Here is a 16,515-nt window from a genome sequence, read left to right on the forward strand (position 1 = left end):
TATGTGTATTTTAAAGAAACAATGGGGCAGATGTATGAAGTGATAAAGTGCAGAGTTATAAATGACCAACCAATCAGCTTCCAACTGTCATTTTTCAAACACAGCTTGTAACATGACAGTTTGTAGCTGATTGGATGGTCATTTATCACTCTGCACTTTATCACTTTCCAGAACTTCATACATCTGCCCCATTGTACTTTACCAGGGTTACATCAGAAATCCTTCCTACCTATAATACAGGGCAGACCCCACAGTAGTATTACAAAATAATGAAGACCGCTAAAGGGAAGATTCAGTTAGCAGTGAGGCACCAAATTAACCACTCTTGCAAGTTAAATATTGATTATCCAGTAGGAAAGTTTTCCTGATGCAGTACCTAGTTATGTGAGCAACTGCACATTTCATGACTCTCCAACATGACCCCTTCCATCCGGTACAAAAAGCTCTGCTCCTGGATTGCTCTTAATTGATGATTGCAGCCACCTGTGGTGAAACACCTGTCTCATCTATTAACTAGCTCAACACAGGTGGCTGCAATCATAAATTAGGTGGGAAGCCAGGAGCAGAGCATTTTGTACCGGATGGAAGGGATCATGTTGGAGGGTAGGCATTTCATGAGATTCCAATGAAACCTCTCCCTTAATATGCCTACATGTTCCTAAATATGCCTACATATTTGCAGTCTGCCCCCAATATTCACTTCCACCACAATAAGACGTTTTTATTCGCTAGAAAGTATTATCGGAGTCACCAGAGCAGGGGCTTGCATATGCGACCACTGTACTTCCTGCATGCGCCAATGTCCATCTGCGCATGTGCTAGCAGGCAGCACCAATCTCTTCCAATAGAAACTGCGGCATGAGTGAATCAAGTCTGAGCAGGAAATTTCCCGGGTTGTATATCTGAAAGGGGTATAAGTGTCAAATTTATCTGCAAGTACAACAAACAGCGGCACAGATTTAAAGAGGCGCGCTGTTGATAGCGCTGGGGGGGCTGTTAGGGAGACTAAAGGATTTCTCCTTGCACCCTTCTGGGGGTGCGACTAGAAATGAGACTAAAGTGATAGCTGTGGGACAGTTTTCCAGCTAAGCACGGTGCCAACAGCCTCGCGGATGGCACTTTAGTTGGAGAATGGCAGTCCTCGCGACTAAACACCTAGGTTAAGTCACAGGAACCGCCATTCTCCGATTTATGGGATTGTAGTCGGATTAAACTGCGAGGTAAATTGAATAGCTCAGAGACCAACTTCCCGATGCTACTCACCTCACTCTTAATTGAATCGCCCCACTGTAAAAAAAAAAAAAAAAAAACATTTTTGGAGATGGGAATTGTTCGACTATCAATGGATGTCGAATATAGTAAAAATCCCAGAAACAAAGGTCTCGGTCCCTGCAGGACACCAAGGATAGTAGACCCATGTACTTAACTGCCATGGTAAAGACCCTTACAGCCATTTTCCTAATCTTAGGCATCAGTTAAGTCCATGCTCTGTTTGTGACATTAAGAACACAAAACAACAGGGTACTAACAGTATACCACTACTAGATGTTTGTGGCCAGACACTCTTACCAAGAGACCATATGACATTAGAAACTTACAAATATGAATTTGTCAAAATGACAATTTTTTTTATTTAACTGCCATTGCCACTATGCTGCAGACTTCTACATTAAGTCACAGTTTAAAAAACGATCACTGATACCTTAGGCTTAATTTGTAGACATAATGATTCAGTGAGGAAGCTGGATGTTAACTAGTCTTCTAAAATTAGTTAATTGTGGCTCCAAAAAGAATGTAGTGTGTCTTAAATGAATAAAACTTTATCACAAGAGCTCCTGTGCCTCTAAAACCTGAAAGAAATTTTTCTTTGTGGAACCGTAAAGCTAAAGAAGCAAATTAGAGAGACAAACCTACTCTATTGGTGTTGGTGTAGTAGTAGTAGTACTTGCATGCAAGGGACTAAAACTTAGGACACAACTGCACTGTAAACATTTTTTTATTTAGAACTTTAAAGTTATTAAGTTGGGCATCCCAGACTAATTGCCACCACTCTGAAGTATATGTCCAAATCCATCTAGTGGAAGGCTCAGAACAGGATCCCCAGGTCAAAGTTTTGCCCAGCGTACATCAACGGGAGGTCCGACCGGGACCATAACCCCGAAAACCTGGCCAGTATCCAAATGGACTACCATGCGTTGGTTTCATCCCAATCAGTGCAGGGATGTCTGAATGCATAACTAGCAGAAACAAACAGACCAATCATACATACATACATATATAGTATTGGAGGTGGATTGTTTCCTATTCATAGGAATACATTTTTCCTACTGATCAGATCTGTTATTTCAATTTGCATATGACATTGCAAGCTTTTTAATTACTTCAGATTAATTTTCCACAAGTGCCTTGACAAAGTTGAAACAAAAAAGGAGCTCCCAGAAAGTGTTTATATACTCTATTACCTTTGTCACAGTCTGATCAATATTTTCACATGCTGTGGTCAGAGAAGCACTTTCCTTTGAGGAGTTAGCGGACAAGTCATTAGTTGTGGACTCTTCTGCTGGCTGTTCACAGCGTTTGCGGACATCACATTCCTAAATGCAAAACACAGCCAGCACGGATCTTAGTGTAGTCTTATGCAGGGTTAACTACTAAAAAGGTGAATTACTTCAAAATTATTGGATGTTAAATATATATGTGTCAATAACATTCCATGGTAGGCATTGGAAGTTGTGTGCCTTTAGATGCATATGTACATACAATATGATCCATTTGATTAAATATTTTCTCCACATATCGTTTCCTAACCTTCCCAGATCAAGTCTTGCACCTTTAGGGGCATATGTATCAAAGCTTGATGTGAGATAAAATTGTGAGATATATATCACCAACCAATCAGCTTCTAACTTACATTTTGCAGGCTGTGTTTAAGAAATGATAGCTTGGAGCTGATTGGTTGGTGATATATATTTCACAATTTTATCTCACATCAAGCTTTGATACATATGCCCCTTAGACCACTAAAGTTTGCCATATTACTGAATGGCCAACACAGCTCAGAGAACTTCTAGTAGGTTCTAGCTCTAGACACCTCTGCAACAGCTGTTCTTAACTGTAATCGTGTATAGGAAATTTGCAAACATCTACAGTCACATGCATACATAGTTGAGCATAGCATGAACTGTTGCACTAAAAGGTATAGACTGGACACAATGCAGAATGGACCACAGCTATTAGGAAAATTATTTGTAGCATTTAATTACAATAAAAATATATCTTGTGCAACGTCAAATTTAAACTGGCGGTGCATCCAGTTTCCTGGCACGTCTTAAAATAGTGATCGAGGTGGTGGCCAATTTCAGGCTGGGATGGTGCCTCTCCAGCCCTGCGCCCAACTACAATGCTTACCCCACTTACCGAAGTGAACTGGCCCCGTCTGTACATATTGGCAATTTGAAGCAAGCAGTGTGCACAGTATCTTATAATGTGAACGAGCCATTACAGTATGATCTACTGTAACAGGCAACATAATGACTGCACTTGTCACATTGTACAGTATTGCAAAAGCCCCGTCAAGGTGTATGGGACAGTGTTGAAAATAGCCTGAACTACTTGTCCTGGATTTATTAGAGCAGTACACAGAGCTGGATTAAAAGGTGAACAACTGCCGTTTTGTGATGTTTGAACGCATTCACAATATGTATCAATATCGCTGGCGATAGACAACGCCTTCTATAGATGGTGTTGCCTATAGAAGTTGATGGGCTTCTTTCCGCATGACTCCCAAAAAGGGATCCAATAGGGAAACAGTCGGGAAGCCAATGGACGAAAGTCCGACCGCCGGTTTCCAGACTGTATAATCCTGGCAAGGCAAGGAGGGAATACTCACCTGCTCTGCGAGGCTGTGGAAGAGATTTACACACCTCCAGGTGTGACATGAATTGGGGGCATGATGTGGCTTGCGCACAAGAATACGATCCCAGTGTCCAAAATGATGCTCTTAAGACTGGGGGGCGCTAATGTGCCCCGGGCACCCCAAAGCCTTAATCCATCTCTGGCAGTACAGCAAAATCAAACTTGTATACAATAGGGGCCTGTCCAAACCGCCCTGCCTTGTTATTAATGCTAAATAAATTAGTATCTTATTTATTTTTTCTTTACAGAAAAAAGTGGAGTGTGAAGGGGGAACCATTTAGATCCCCCGCACTTCCTTTGACTCTCAATGCACACAAATGACCAAAGACTGCTCATGTGCATTAACACTGTCAGGACATTACAAGGCAGTGTAAGCTTTTGACACCACCATTAGCAGTTAATGTATAGCTTTAACAATTTGCAGAGTTTACAGCTGTCCCTGCCTGTGGACAAGATAATACCAGTCATGTATGACATCATCCAGCACCCGCAAAGGCAGAAGTGACACAGCTTAGCAATTACCTATTACTATATAAGATGCTGAAGGATCAATCACCTTTCCAAGACAGACTTATTAAGAGTAGAAAAGCGTTGGCAGAGAGCGAGACTAATCAATTTTATTCTTTCATATCGGAGGATGTTATCGCTGGGAACCGCAATCATCGGCCTCAGGATTGCTGGTCAGGTGATAAGTTTGTTCAGCTTGAAACCCAGTGTAGGTTAGCATAATGTTTAATTAGTTTATAAATTTGTTCTTAATAGTTTAAAAAGGGTATATCCGTTTAAAAAGTTAACATGGGCCCGTTTGGAGGTGTCCTGCACTCTGGATTTGAACCCTAGAATGTTAGGGCCCTATCCTAAAGATTTTACCTGGATATGATGGGTAGGCCAATAAACCTTGGCCATGATTATGCTAAAAACCTCTATTGACTGCAAAATGTTATTGCATTTATATATTATCAATACTTTGGAGTTGTGCACCGGTGATTTGTCCATTTTTTTTTTTTTAGGGTGTGCAGTCCAGAAATCTTTCCCATATACCTTTTTGCTTCCATGCTATCTTATTTATATGGGAGAAGATGAAGCTGCTGTGTAAACTGGAGATTTTTTATAGTATCAAAGAAAATGCTATACGATTTGTCGGGATAGTTGCTGTGTGAGTACGGTACGAACATCTATCTAGAAACCGTAGTTTACCTTTGTGATGTGTTGGTTGCCTTGTTCACATGGTGGGCATCTGCCAGTATAAAGAAACCTTTATGTACACAATCTATTCATAATTGTGAGTTGGGTGCGCCATATTCTCTATATGAATTGGTTGTCTGGATATCAACACCTCTTTTGGATTGCATACACTTGTAGGTGTAATGTTGAGATAGACATACTACACTATGTTTTCTTGTATTTTTAATTACATATGAGCAGACGCCAGTGAAGGACACAGGGCCTGATCCAGCAAGGTTCGCTGTTGCTAATATGCACGTAATCTGTCAATTAATTCACACTGCACATGCAAGACGCTGCATTCAGAACTGCATACACAGTGATTGACAGGAACCGCAATTTGTGGGTGGTGACGGGGGGTGGTCAAACGCAGGCGTGCCAGTGCGTTTCAACGCCATTGCACAGGCATGCATAAATTAGCCACTGCAATACCAGAAGCCGCCTGAGGTCTCATTAGCGTGCACAGAAGTTAGCAATTCCTGAGTGAGGTCTGAACTGCCTTAACTGTGTGGATGGGTCCGATGGTACAGATTGTTTCGCTACGTTGACAAAGTATACGGATGTGAGCAAGGGGAAGTAGGCATCCTTATGTCAGGCTGCGATCGCAATGTGAATGTAAACATTTAAATATCACCGCTGCTATTAGCAACGCAGTTGCATGCATATAAGCAAAATATCGATCCTTGCTGAATTAGGCCCACATAACAGTGTCAAGAGTTTTTTGGATTAATCCGGATGGACTAAGTATTGTTTTTTATATGTACTGGACTAGGTTATTGTAACATCTGGAACATCCCGAGCGCCAGACCTGCAATTTATATTGATAGCCATCTTGTTGAGATTGGGTGGTCTAGACTCCCAGGTGGCAGACTGCACACAGCATCTATTCACCCGGTGGTAATCGGTCACCACAACTATTCCTTGCAGCCTTTGGGTGGGGAAGGTTCAGGGCTTGCAGTTATAGCAGGGCGCAGCTAAAAAGGGCTGGGAGCATTTTGGGGTCTATTCCTAAAGCAGAGAAAAGCCCTGTTTTGCAGTAAATAGGGCATTTCTCTGCTTTCGGCTATTCATAAAGGGGGTTTCACATGGAGTAACATGTTTTTCCAGTGCTGCCCCTACTTCATTCATGCATCACATCTCCATACTGTAGGATGGTGACCGCGATTCATGAATCTGGTGAAAACTAAAAACTTAATGTTTCGTTGCGGTGATTATTTGCCAGTACAGAACGGCGTAACAATTTCCCTAATAAGAGCGGTAGAGAAAAAGCACTCTTACCCCTGCTGCTTGTAATCCTGAGTGATAGCTCTACCCCCTAGTCTCCTGTCAGCCCCCACTGTGGCTTCTCTTCAAGTCAGCTTGCCCGCAACCATTAGTCTTTTTAGTTGGTGATTATTATAAGATATTACAACAGCGCATGCACATAACTTGTGAAAAAATAAAACAATTTTGAGAAAGCTAGAAAAATTGCCTGATCGCATTTCCTCATTATACCACATCGCATCAAACAACTTGTAAGTGTACATGAATTGCTACTATAAAACCTACAGATCGCATCTATCTGAGTGATAAAAGGAGATCAGCGATACTGAACTGTTACTCAACACCAGGCAGGGCATGGCACCCCGCTAAAACAAGCTAGCGGGAACACTAAAATGTCTTTATAATAACCATCTGGCATGTGCACAGCAATTGAATACAGCTGCACTTTGGATCAGCTCACAAAAGCCTCTTCCAATAATGCTAAGAATTGAGGGCACCATTTAAAAATTAGATCTAACCTCTCTAGCACTTGCAAAAGTGGTTATGTCCTCCATTGAGTAATTAACAAAAAGTGGTAAACTCAGCTTACCACTGTCACTGTACTGCTTACGCCATCTATAGATTGTGATGCGGTCCCTATTGCCAGAATGGGGATTTAAATACCAAGGACATATTCTTTAGAATAACTAAGATGCTAAACTAAATATGCCACTGGTAATAAGCATAATTATTAAATGGGGCCCAAAATTGGTGAAAGGAGTGGGTCATAACAAAATAGTCTTGAGTATGGAATCACACCAAAGTCAGGCCTGTTTAGAAGATCTACCAATCACCATCTATGTTAAGCTGCTGACTACTTCAGCTACCAGTTTAACTGTGCCATCTGTATTCTTCCTTTGGTGAATACAATTGTCTCACTGGTGACAGCAGATGCCACTAAACATGGCATATAACTGTCCCAGCTCTTTTCAGAAACTAGAACTTCAAAAGAAAAATTACCAGGTTACACCCTGACAGATACTCATAAGATTGCCCTTGCAGCACAAGAATAAAGTTATCCTGAATCAGCAAGTTTAGCAGTTGCCGCCTTCCTTGTACCAGTCGCCAATTACTACGATTCTAAATGGCATTACTAGCCTATAATAAAGCACACACTATCCCCAACAGCTAGTAAAACGGTTATACCATTACCATGTATAAATCATTTCTAGGACAAGATGGCAGGAATGGACTGGGTCTGTAATTCAGCCCCAGCAGCCCTTACTGCACATGAAGTGGGGCTTGACCATGTCTCGTGGGAGCATGTTGTGAGTCATGGCGCGTGGCCGCATGGCATGCCAGTCGAACAGACCGCCAAGAGGCAGCACGGCTTGGCCAAGCTTTCAGGCGGCTGGACTGGCCCAACGGTCCTTCTAGCATTTGCTAGATGGCCAGTAGGGCCCTGCAAAATTGATACTACCACACCACTTTCCTTTGAGAAGTAAAGTACTGTGAGAAGCAGAACACTTCACTCAAATGCACAAAACTGGTTCTCATCATAACATCTTCCAGTTTTCGGTTCATTAATTTTGATACACTGGGATTTTGCCGTCCATTTAATAGGGTGTGCATATATGTGCCTCATTCATACTTTTAGCACAAATACAAACACCATCACCACATCAAACTATCTTGATATCTGTAAGCCACAGAATCCATTACCTAGGCTTTGCCAACATTTTCACCCAAATTTGTTAGACAGCCTTTATGCACACTACCTGCAGCTCTCATTGAGGAACTACCCTTTTGCTAGGACACGTTGGGACTTAGGAGACAGAGTGAAAAGTAATAAGATAGTGATAAGGTGCCAGCCAATCAGCTCCCCAACTGTCATCTCACAGGCTGTGTTAGTCAAAAGTTATAAGGTGCCAGCCAATCGGCTCCCACCTGTCTTTTTTCAGTCTCCTAACATGGCTTGGTAAATAGACCCTAAGGCTGATAAACAATGGAGACCCTAAATGTCTGAGAATTCTTGGACTAGAACATATTAAAACAACAACGTGGGGGAGATAGGTTTAAAAACCTCTGCAGACAAAAGGTGTTCTGGATGTTTAAAATGAACTCCATCTACCCAGAAGGAGTAAATGAATCAGTAGAACAGAACACCAATATGATGGAGTCTGAATAATATGCAAGTTAAAAGAACATTTACCTTAGAATATAACAGCTCTACTTATTTTAGTGAGTTCATTATGTATCTAATTTTCATCCCGTATTGGTTTTCAATGTTTCTCTATAATTACCCTGGTTAGATGCTATCAAGATAAAATTATGTACTAGAATTAAAATATAATTGAAATGTATTAGAGTTTCTCACCTTAGTCTTTACTATGATGTATGCTTAGTCTGACTCGTGCTTCCTTTAGAGGAGGTTGATCCCAGTTTGGAAAAATTGTCAAAAGTAGTGTTGCCATGCCAATCTGATCCATACTGTCGCTGAAGGAACACCAGCAATTCCACTAGACAGGAAACCAATTGCTCATCTATGCATTCCAACTACAGGAAGTTGATGATGGCATGGCAACAGCGGCGATGCCTGAATGGCGTTGGCCTCGGGACGGAACCTTGTCCTCCGGCAATGTGGACTCAGTTAATGTATGTACCCACACACATTACTCTGCGGAGTGATGGGCAGTCACAACCACAGGTGAGTGCAGAAGACGATCCGTGGGACAGATACCCAATGACCCGACCTCTAATTAGGATTTGTGGGAGTTATTCCGCTCAATTATGAAACAATGTTATCATAAAATCATATACAATAGGTCTGCCTCAAAGTCTCTAGTAAAGTAAAACTGACATATACCTGATGATGGGGTTTTAAATGTATTTGTACTTGATAAATGTAGGTGTTTTGCACAAGATAACAGTCAGCTGTTAATTGAAGGGGGGTATATATACACCCGGTCAAGTTATACAGCCAGGACAAAGCTTCACAGGATATCAGCGAAACAGCTTTCACATACAAGCAACGACCTACTATTGACCACTTTGGAACGCTTGGACCAGGATTGTCGCAAAACTTAACATGGACTCCAGCTTGGATGTTGCTATCCTACAAATTCACTCTGTGTTCCAAACACAAAACACAGTGTACCTGGTGAGGACTCATTCCTGCGGATTTCCCAATCATCATCATCATCATCATCATCATCATCATCATCATATTATTTATATAGCGCACACATTCAGCAGCGCTTTACAGAGAATATTTGGCCACTCACATCAGTCCCTGCCCCAGTGGAGCTTACACTTTATTCCCTACCACATGCGCACACACATACACACATGGGTTAAATTTTGTGGGGAACCAATTAACCTACCAGTATATTTTTGGAGTGTGGGAGGAAACCAGAGTACCGGAGAAAACCCACGCAAGCACAGGAAGAATATACAAACTCCACACAGTTAGGGCCATGGTGGGAATTTAACCCATGACCTCATTTCTGTGAGGCAGTAACGCTAACCATTACACCATCTGTGCTGCCCCAATTATCAACATACAGGACTTTTCCTACAATGGTGATATACATTGTAAATACCATTTGTGTGGATTTAACCCTTGTACTGAATGGAGAGTCACAAGTGACTATTTAGCCTGCCTAGTTCATTCCATCTTAACAGGAACAAGCTTTAGCATATTCAGTGGTCTTTTCATCATGTTTATTGGACAATATGGTCGTTTATGCTGCAGTTGATGTGATCAATTGTTTTTAGATGGAATCATGTGCACTTGTACGTAAATAAGTTAGACATTATATATGTTTTATTAAATCTTATGAATTATTTTTTAACGTTTACGGTCATGTTTTTCATGTGTTTATTAGCGCTGCAATTTCTTGGTATTGTAATTGTAGCAAATGGGAGTAGATCACTCCATATTGTTTTTTAAGCAGCAGCTTTTAGAACATCCCTAATTGCACCTAATTTTTTTACCTTGGTAATAATTCTCCTTGCTGATAAACAAAGACTCACCAGTGGCCAAGCAAAATCATCATCAAGTGTTGCTGCAGTTAAACCAAGCTTATATTGACAAAACCCACTACCCACATTTCACAAAATTCATATATACAAAGCAAATACTTAAAAGTGTGAAGAATTCAAGTCAAGAGTTTGTTAACAAGTTACACAAGAGCAGAACCATGCTGAAAATCCTCCCCCATTTTCTGAGAAGTCAGAAATAAGCAGAACTTCCAGGAACAAAACTTCAATCCTGCCAAATTTTCATGACTTTTAGCTTTGGAAAGGGACCACAGGGCAGGTCATCAAGTTGCATGACTGCTATGTAAACCTAAATCATGTTATTAGAAAGGGAAGCCCAACTGCTTTACCAAACAGCTTTAACTCCACTCAGATGTGATTTCACAGCTATTTTATCATCTATATAATGTTCAGCTATTACACTCTGCTTTACAGACAGATCATTCAGATCAGTCGCTAAACTAGTGGAGCTTACAACCAATATTCCCTACAACACATTTATCAAAAGTCAACTGAAAATACCAATGTCTTAAGTGTGGGCAGAAGCCAGAGCACTCTGCACATTTTAGTTTATTTGAAGTGTGGAGTTTGTATGTGCTCTGTTTACACAAGTTTTTGCATTCCTTCTTCTGTCCCATTGTCTGTCCCCTTCTTACAGCCTCTGTGTCCTTTCAGTTGGTCTCTCCTTTGTTCTGTAGCACAGTTTGGGAATGCCTCGCCCCCATCGCTGCGCGACGTCCCCCGCTCGCTGTGCGGAGCCCGTAGGGATGGACATCGATGGTCGATGATTGCCAACCAACAATGTTTTTCTTCCGATGTTAGTGTTTTTACCATTCGATGGCAGCATTCCGATGTTTGCTGCTATCGAATGGTAATCATTCAATGGTGTTGTGATGGTGGCTTCTTTTCTTTAAAAACTAAAAGCTATGCCTCCCATGGCTGCTGTGTGCTGTGTCTCCTGCCTCCAATAACCGTCCTGGCTCATGTTGCTGGGATCGCTGGAGGCCGTCTCTCACTGCCTCAGACCTGGCCCTCCCAGCCAATCAGTGTGCAGCCCTGGCCCTGCAGCAGCTGTCACTCACAGACACACACAGAGTGACAGCTAAAAACGTTTTCACAGCAGAGATGGGGAGTGATTTCTCTGCTGGTGCTGTAAGAGGTTAGTTTCCTGTGTGTTATAAGTATATTTTCTACATGTTTTTTACACTTCACTTTCTTGTTGCTTTAAGTGCCCACAGCAGCAGCAGCATGACAGTGTTTCCCATTCTCCTCCTCCATTGTGTCTAAGCCCCTCCCCTAACCCCACCCCTTTACTATTCATATGAATAGTTTTCACCATTAAAAGCTTTTGATGCGATGGTTAGTTACCATCGCATCGAAAGATTCAATGGTGGAAGCACTGCCATCATATGATGGTGGGCTTCCGATGTCCATCCTATGCGGAGGCCGGGGACGCCTTCAAATCAAGGGTGGGCACCTGGCGCGACTTCCGACTGGTGCTCACGTCCCTCGCAGGGCAGGATGGGAGAGACGATCGGTCGGGGACTGCCCGGCCACATCATCTGGTAATACTGGCTGCAAGGGGGCGCCGATCGCCCGGCGGGCGGTGCTGCGGCAGGTTCCCGACACGGGACACACAGGTCTCCTTCCCCCTCATGCTCTTTCCTAGTGTCTCATAGTGGCTCTGGCTCTGAGTCCCGTCTGGGCTCAGGAGACTCTGGACGCAGAGCTGCCTTGGAGGGGTGGCAGGGCGCAGCGGGTTTTTCAGGTGCCAGCTAGTAGTTCTAGGGGCACACAGGAACAGCAGGCTCCTGAGCCTCCCAGGTTGCAGCAAGGGTTTTTTTTTGGCGTGGCCACTTGCTGGGTCTGGCAGATCATGTGGGGAGAGAGCCATGACATATGCGCAGATGGTGGCCGGTGCACTGCCTGCGGCTCCTCCTGGCTCCAGCTACCCAGCGACCTATCGATTCGCAACTGTTGCCGTGATTGTTGCAGGCCTTGTTATCAGTTTCTTAGTCTGAACCCGAGGAGCGGGTGTTCAGTATGGCGTAGCACGGGGCTTTCAGGGTTTCGGAGCTCCTTCAAAATGAGGGCTCACCTCGCATGTTTTTGTAGAGGATTTGGCGTTGCTTTATAGAATTTGGTCTAAGACTGATCAGTTGGGAACGGGTCGTTGGGTTTCCCTGCAGGCTTGCTCAGATGCTGCAGTGTGTACGGTGGTTTAGGCAAGTCGATACCTAGATCTTCGTCCTTCAGTGAAAGGAGGGGCTTGGTTAATGCACGCGTTTGGCATCCCAACTTGAAAAAATCCATCTCTCCCTCTCTCCATTACACTGGGAGTGGGAAGACATGCATCTGGTGATGCGGAGTTTAACCCTATATTTTCTCTTTCAATGATTGACAGATGCTAGAGCATCTGTAATTGCTTTAGCAAAGCAATTACAGCCATGGCCAAAAGTTTGTGAAAACCAATACTTGTGTCATTCTAAAAAGTCTGATGCTTCAGTTTTTATGATGGCAATTTGCATATACTCCAGAATGTCATGAAGAGTGATCAGATTAATTGCAAAGTCCCTCTTTGCCTTTCAATGAACTTAGGGCCTGATTCAGACCTGCTCGCGAGCGCTGAGCGCTCGCAAGCGGGTCGATGTTGACCCAGTGTGCATGCGCACGACGGAGGCGGCGCTGTCGTGCGCATGCACGAGACCCAGATAGCGACGGGCAAGCAGTCGCTCCGGGTCTCGCTACAAAAGGGGGCGTGCTGTCGATGGTGAGTGACATCACGCCCCCTTTGGTGGGCGTGCCGGGAGCGTGGCTGCCCAGACGGAGGCGTTCCCATGGGTCTTGACCATCACGACCATCTTTCTGGCTGCTCGCTATAGCTGTGGGTGGTCACCCACAGCTATACGAGCGGCCAGGAGACCGCTCTAAAAATTAAGAAGGACGGCCCTGATTCAGAGCGAGCGCTCTGTCAGAGCGTCCGGCTCTGAATCAGGGCCTTAATCCCAAATACAACATTTCCACTGCATTTCAGCCCTGCTACAAAAGGACCAGCTGACATGTCAGTGATTCTCTCGTTAACACAGATGAGAGTGTTGATGAGGACAAGGCTGGAGATCACTGTCATGCTGATTGAGTTAGCATAACAGACTGGAAGCTTTAAAAAGGAGGGTGGAGCTTGAACTCATTGTTCTTCCTCTGTTAACCATGGTCACCTTGCACGTGCAGCCATCATTGCTTTGCACAAAAAGGACTTCACAGGCAAGGATATTGCTGCTAGTAAGATTGCACTTAAATCAACAATTTAAATCGCATCATCAAGAACTTCAAGGAGAGAGGTTCAATAGTTCTGAAGAAGGCTTCAATTTGCCCAATAAGGTCCAGCAAGTGCCAGGACAGTCTTCCTAAAGTTGATTCAGCTGCGGGGTCGGGGCACCACCAGTGCAGAGCTTGCACAGGAATGGCAGCAGGCAGGTGTGAGTGCATCTTCACACACAGTGAGGCAAAGACTTTTGGAGGAATGCCAGGGGTAATGAAGGGCAGCAAAGAAGCCACTTCTCTACAGGAAAAAAAAACACATCAGGGACAGACTGATTCTGCAAAAGATACAGAGATTGGACTGCTGAGGACTGGGGTGAAGTTATTTTCTCTGATGAATCCCCTTTCAGATTGTTTGGGGCATCTGGAAAAACACTTGTCTGGAGAAGGAAAGGTGAGCACTACCATCAGTCCTGTGTCATGCCAACAGTAAAGCATCCTGAGACCAGTCATGTGTGGGGTTGCTTCTCAGTCAAAGGAGTGGGCTAACTCACAATTTTGCTTAAGAACACAGCCATGAATAAAGAATGGTACCAAAACATCCTCCAAGAGAAACTTCTCCCAACCATCCAAGAACAGTTTGATGACAAAATGCCTTTTCCAGCATGATGGAGCACCTTGCCATAAGGCAAAAGCGATAACCAAGTGGCTCAGGGGGCAAAACATCAATTTTGGGTCAATGACCAGGAAACTCCCCAGACCTTAATCCCATTGAGAACTTGTGGTCAATCCTCAAGAGGCGGGTGAACAAACAAAACCCACAAATTCTGACAAACTCCAAGCATTGATTAGGAAAGAATGGGCGGCCAGTCAGTATGTGGCCCAGAAGTTGATTGATAGCATGCCAGGGCGAATTGCAAAGGTCTGGAAAAAGAAGGGTCAACACTGCAAATATTGACTCTTTGTATAAACTTAATGTAATGATCATAAAATTACAAGCATTTCATTTCAGTATACCATAGTAACACCTGACAAAAAAAGAAAAAAAAAAAAGTCTAAAAACACTGAAGCAGCAAACTGTGAAAACCAATACTTGTGTCATTCTCAAAACTTTTGACCATGGCTGTACAGTTATTGTCACAGTGCAATCCAGTGTCACTGCTCTTAAATATTTAATAGAAATAGAAAGTGGTTTGCCGATACCAGTTTGCAGTGTATATTTATGATCCAAAACAGTAAAGCAGTTTATCTTCTTAGAAGAAATTTAAATAAACAGAAATGGCAGCTGCTCAATCAATCTAGCAGTACTAATCAGGTTAGGGACTGCTGGTAACAGAGAAGCCGTGACGTGGCCCAGCAGCCTCCCATGTATTTGCAAATGCATGCAACTAATATCTCTGAATTTCTATGACCATATAGTCTTCATATATTGTTGCAGGTATTATTCAGTGTGCTGAGGTACAATAGGGGGTTAAATCCCCCTCCTTTCTCTACTAAGAAATTTAAATAGTAAGAAAGTCTAGTAAACACCGCGGAAGAACTCATTGATGGGGTAATGGTATTCTAACAGTTCTTCTCTGCACTGTTCATTTCAGGAACTTTTGAAAAAACAATGCTCAAGATTATTATGCATATTCAAAATATCACTAGTTACTTTGTAAAGTGAACATACTTTTCCTACTTACTAATGGTCTCTTAATACAACACTGTATCCTGGCTCTAGACGATTCAACTTGGCAATGTATCTTACTGTCAATTCTAAACTAGTTATAGTCAAATCCATAAAAACATAAATAAATAATAAAAACCACCCCAAAAAACAAGCCAACCCACCCACAGCATTTCCTTTGACAGCCAACATTTGCCAAGAGGACCTATCTAATGAGGACTTCGCTCTGATCCCTATATACCATACTATGAAGAGTAAAGCTTTTCAGAGTTTGACAGTGTAGGTTTGAGTCATCCTCAGAAGGTGTAAACTGCTGTGGCCTATGGAGGAATGTTTGCAGGCCTCCAGCCGGCTCCCGAATCGGACACTGTGCGCAAGTAAAATATATATTATAATTAAAAGAAGAAGAATATATGCGGCACTCAGAGGCTTCAATAAGACACGACAAGTTTTCATGTGGTAAACGTTTCAATGGCTATGCATTTTCACATTTATATTGTGTATTATATTATATGTAGATATATATCTCCCTCTTTCTCACATACTTACACATATCAAGTAGTACAGATGTATCCACAAATCAATCCTCCGTGCACTACAAGTTGCGTTACACAACGCATGAGAGCCGTATGACTCGGTAGCGCAGAGTCTTTTCATGCGACTTTTTACCTTCAAATGAGTCTTATTTGCAAAGTGATGCTAACAGGATGCACAAGCATCTACTGCTGATTAAAGGTTATGCAGCATGCATATATTCTGTGTGCAACTGTGGGTGTATTTGCATGCCAAATGCTACGCTAGAGTGTCAGAAGCTATGAATAAGTCGGATTTGAAGGTAAGTCACGCGAAAAGACGCCCGGCGCTACAGAGTCACCACGGCATTGCGCGACTAGAAGGGCTGTTTAACACGCAAGGAGGCTAGATGTATGTGGATCCATCTGTATTTTGAGAGAGAGAAAAAAAAACAAACACCACACACACACAATTTCATTGTTTAATAAATCAACCACCTCACTGCAGGGGATCCGGGCTGCAAAAAAGTTGTGGCAATATTTTAGTTACATTGAATGTTAAACATTCTCCCACTTTGTACATTTCAACAGTCTTTTTTTAAAGTTTCAATATCTGACCATCAACTGGATTTCGCTCCCGTTCATTTACAATTA

The 16,515-nt window shown here is 42.8% G+C and overlaps 1 protein-coding gene across 6 annotated transcripts in view; it reads right to left on the reverse strand.

The window, feature by feature from the left end:
- The window catches only part of GRB10 (growth factor receptor bound protein 10), a 283,037-nt gene that overhangs the window by 194,927 nt on the left and 71,595 nt on the right, over positions 1-16,515 (reverse strand). For 3 of the 6 annotated variants that reach the window (XM_088464144.1, XM_088464145.1, XM_088464143.1), the window contains exon 3: positions 2,463-2,594. The exons of the other annotated variants lie outside the window; for them this stretch is intronic. In XM_088464144.1, coding sequence (XP_088320270.1) covers positions 2,463-2,594 — 132 coding nt within the window. The remainder of the gene's footprint in view (positions 1-2,462; positions 2,595-16,515) is intronic. 6 annotated transcript variants of the gene reach the window in all.

This window comes from Taudactylus pleione, unplaced genomic scaffold, assembly GCF_031769625.1.
Source record: "Taudactylus pleione unplaced genomic scaffold, aTauple2 ptg000054l, whole genome shotgun sequence".
Classification (NCBI taxonomy): Eukaryota; Metazoa; Chordata; class Amphibia; order Anura; family Myobatrachidae; genus Taudactylus; species Taudactylus pleione.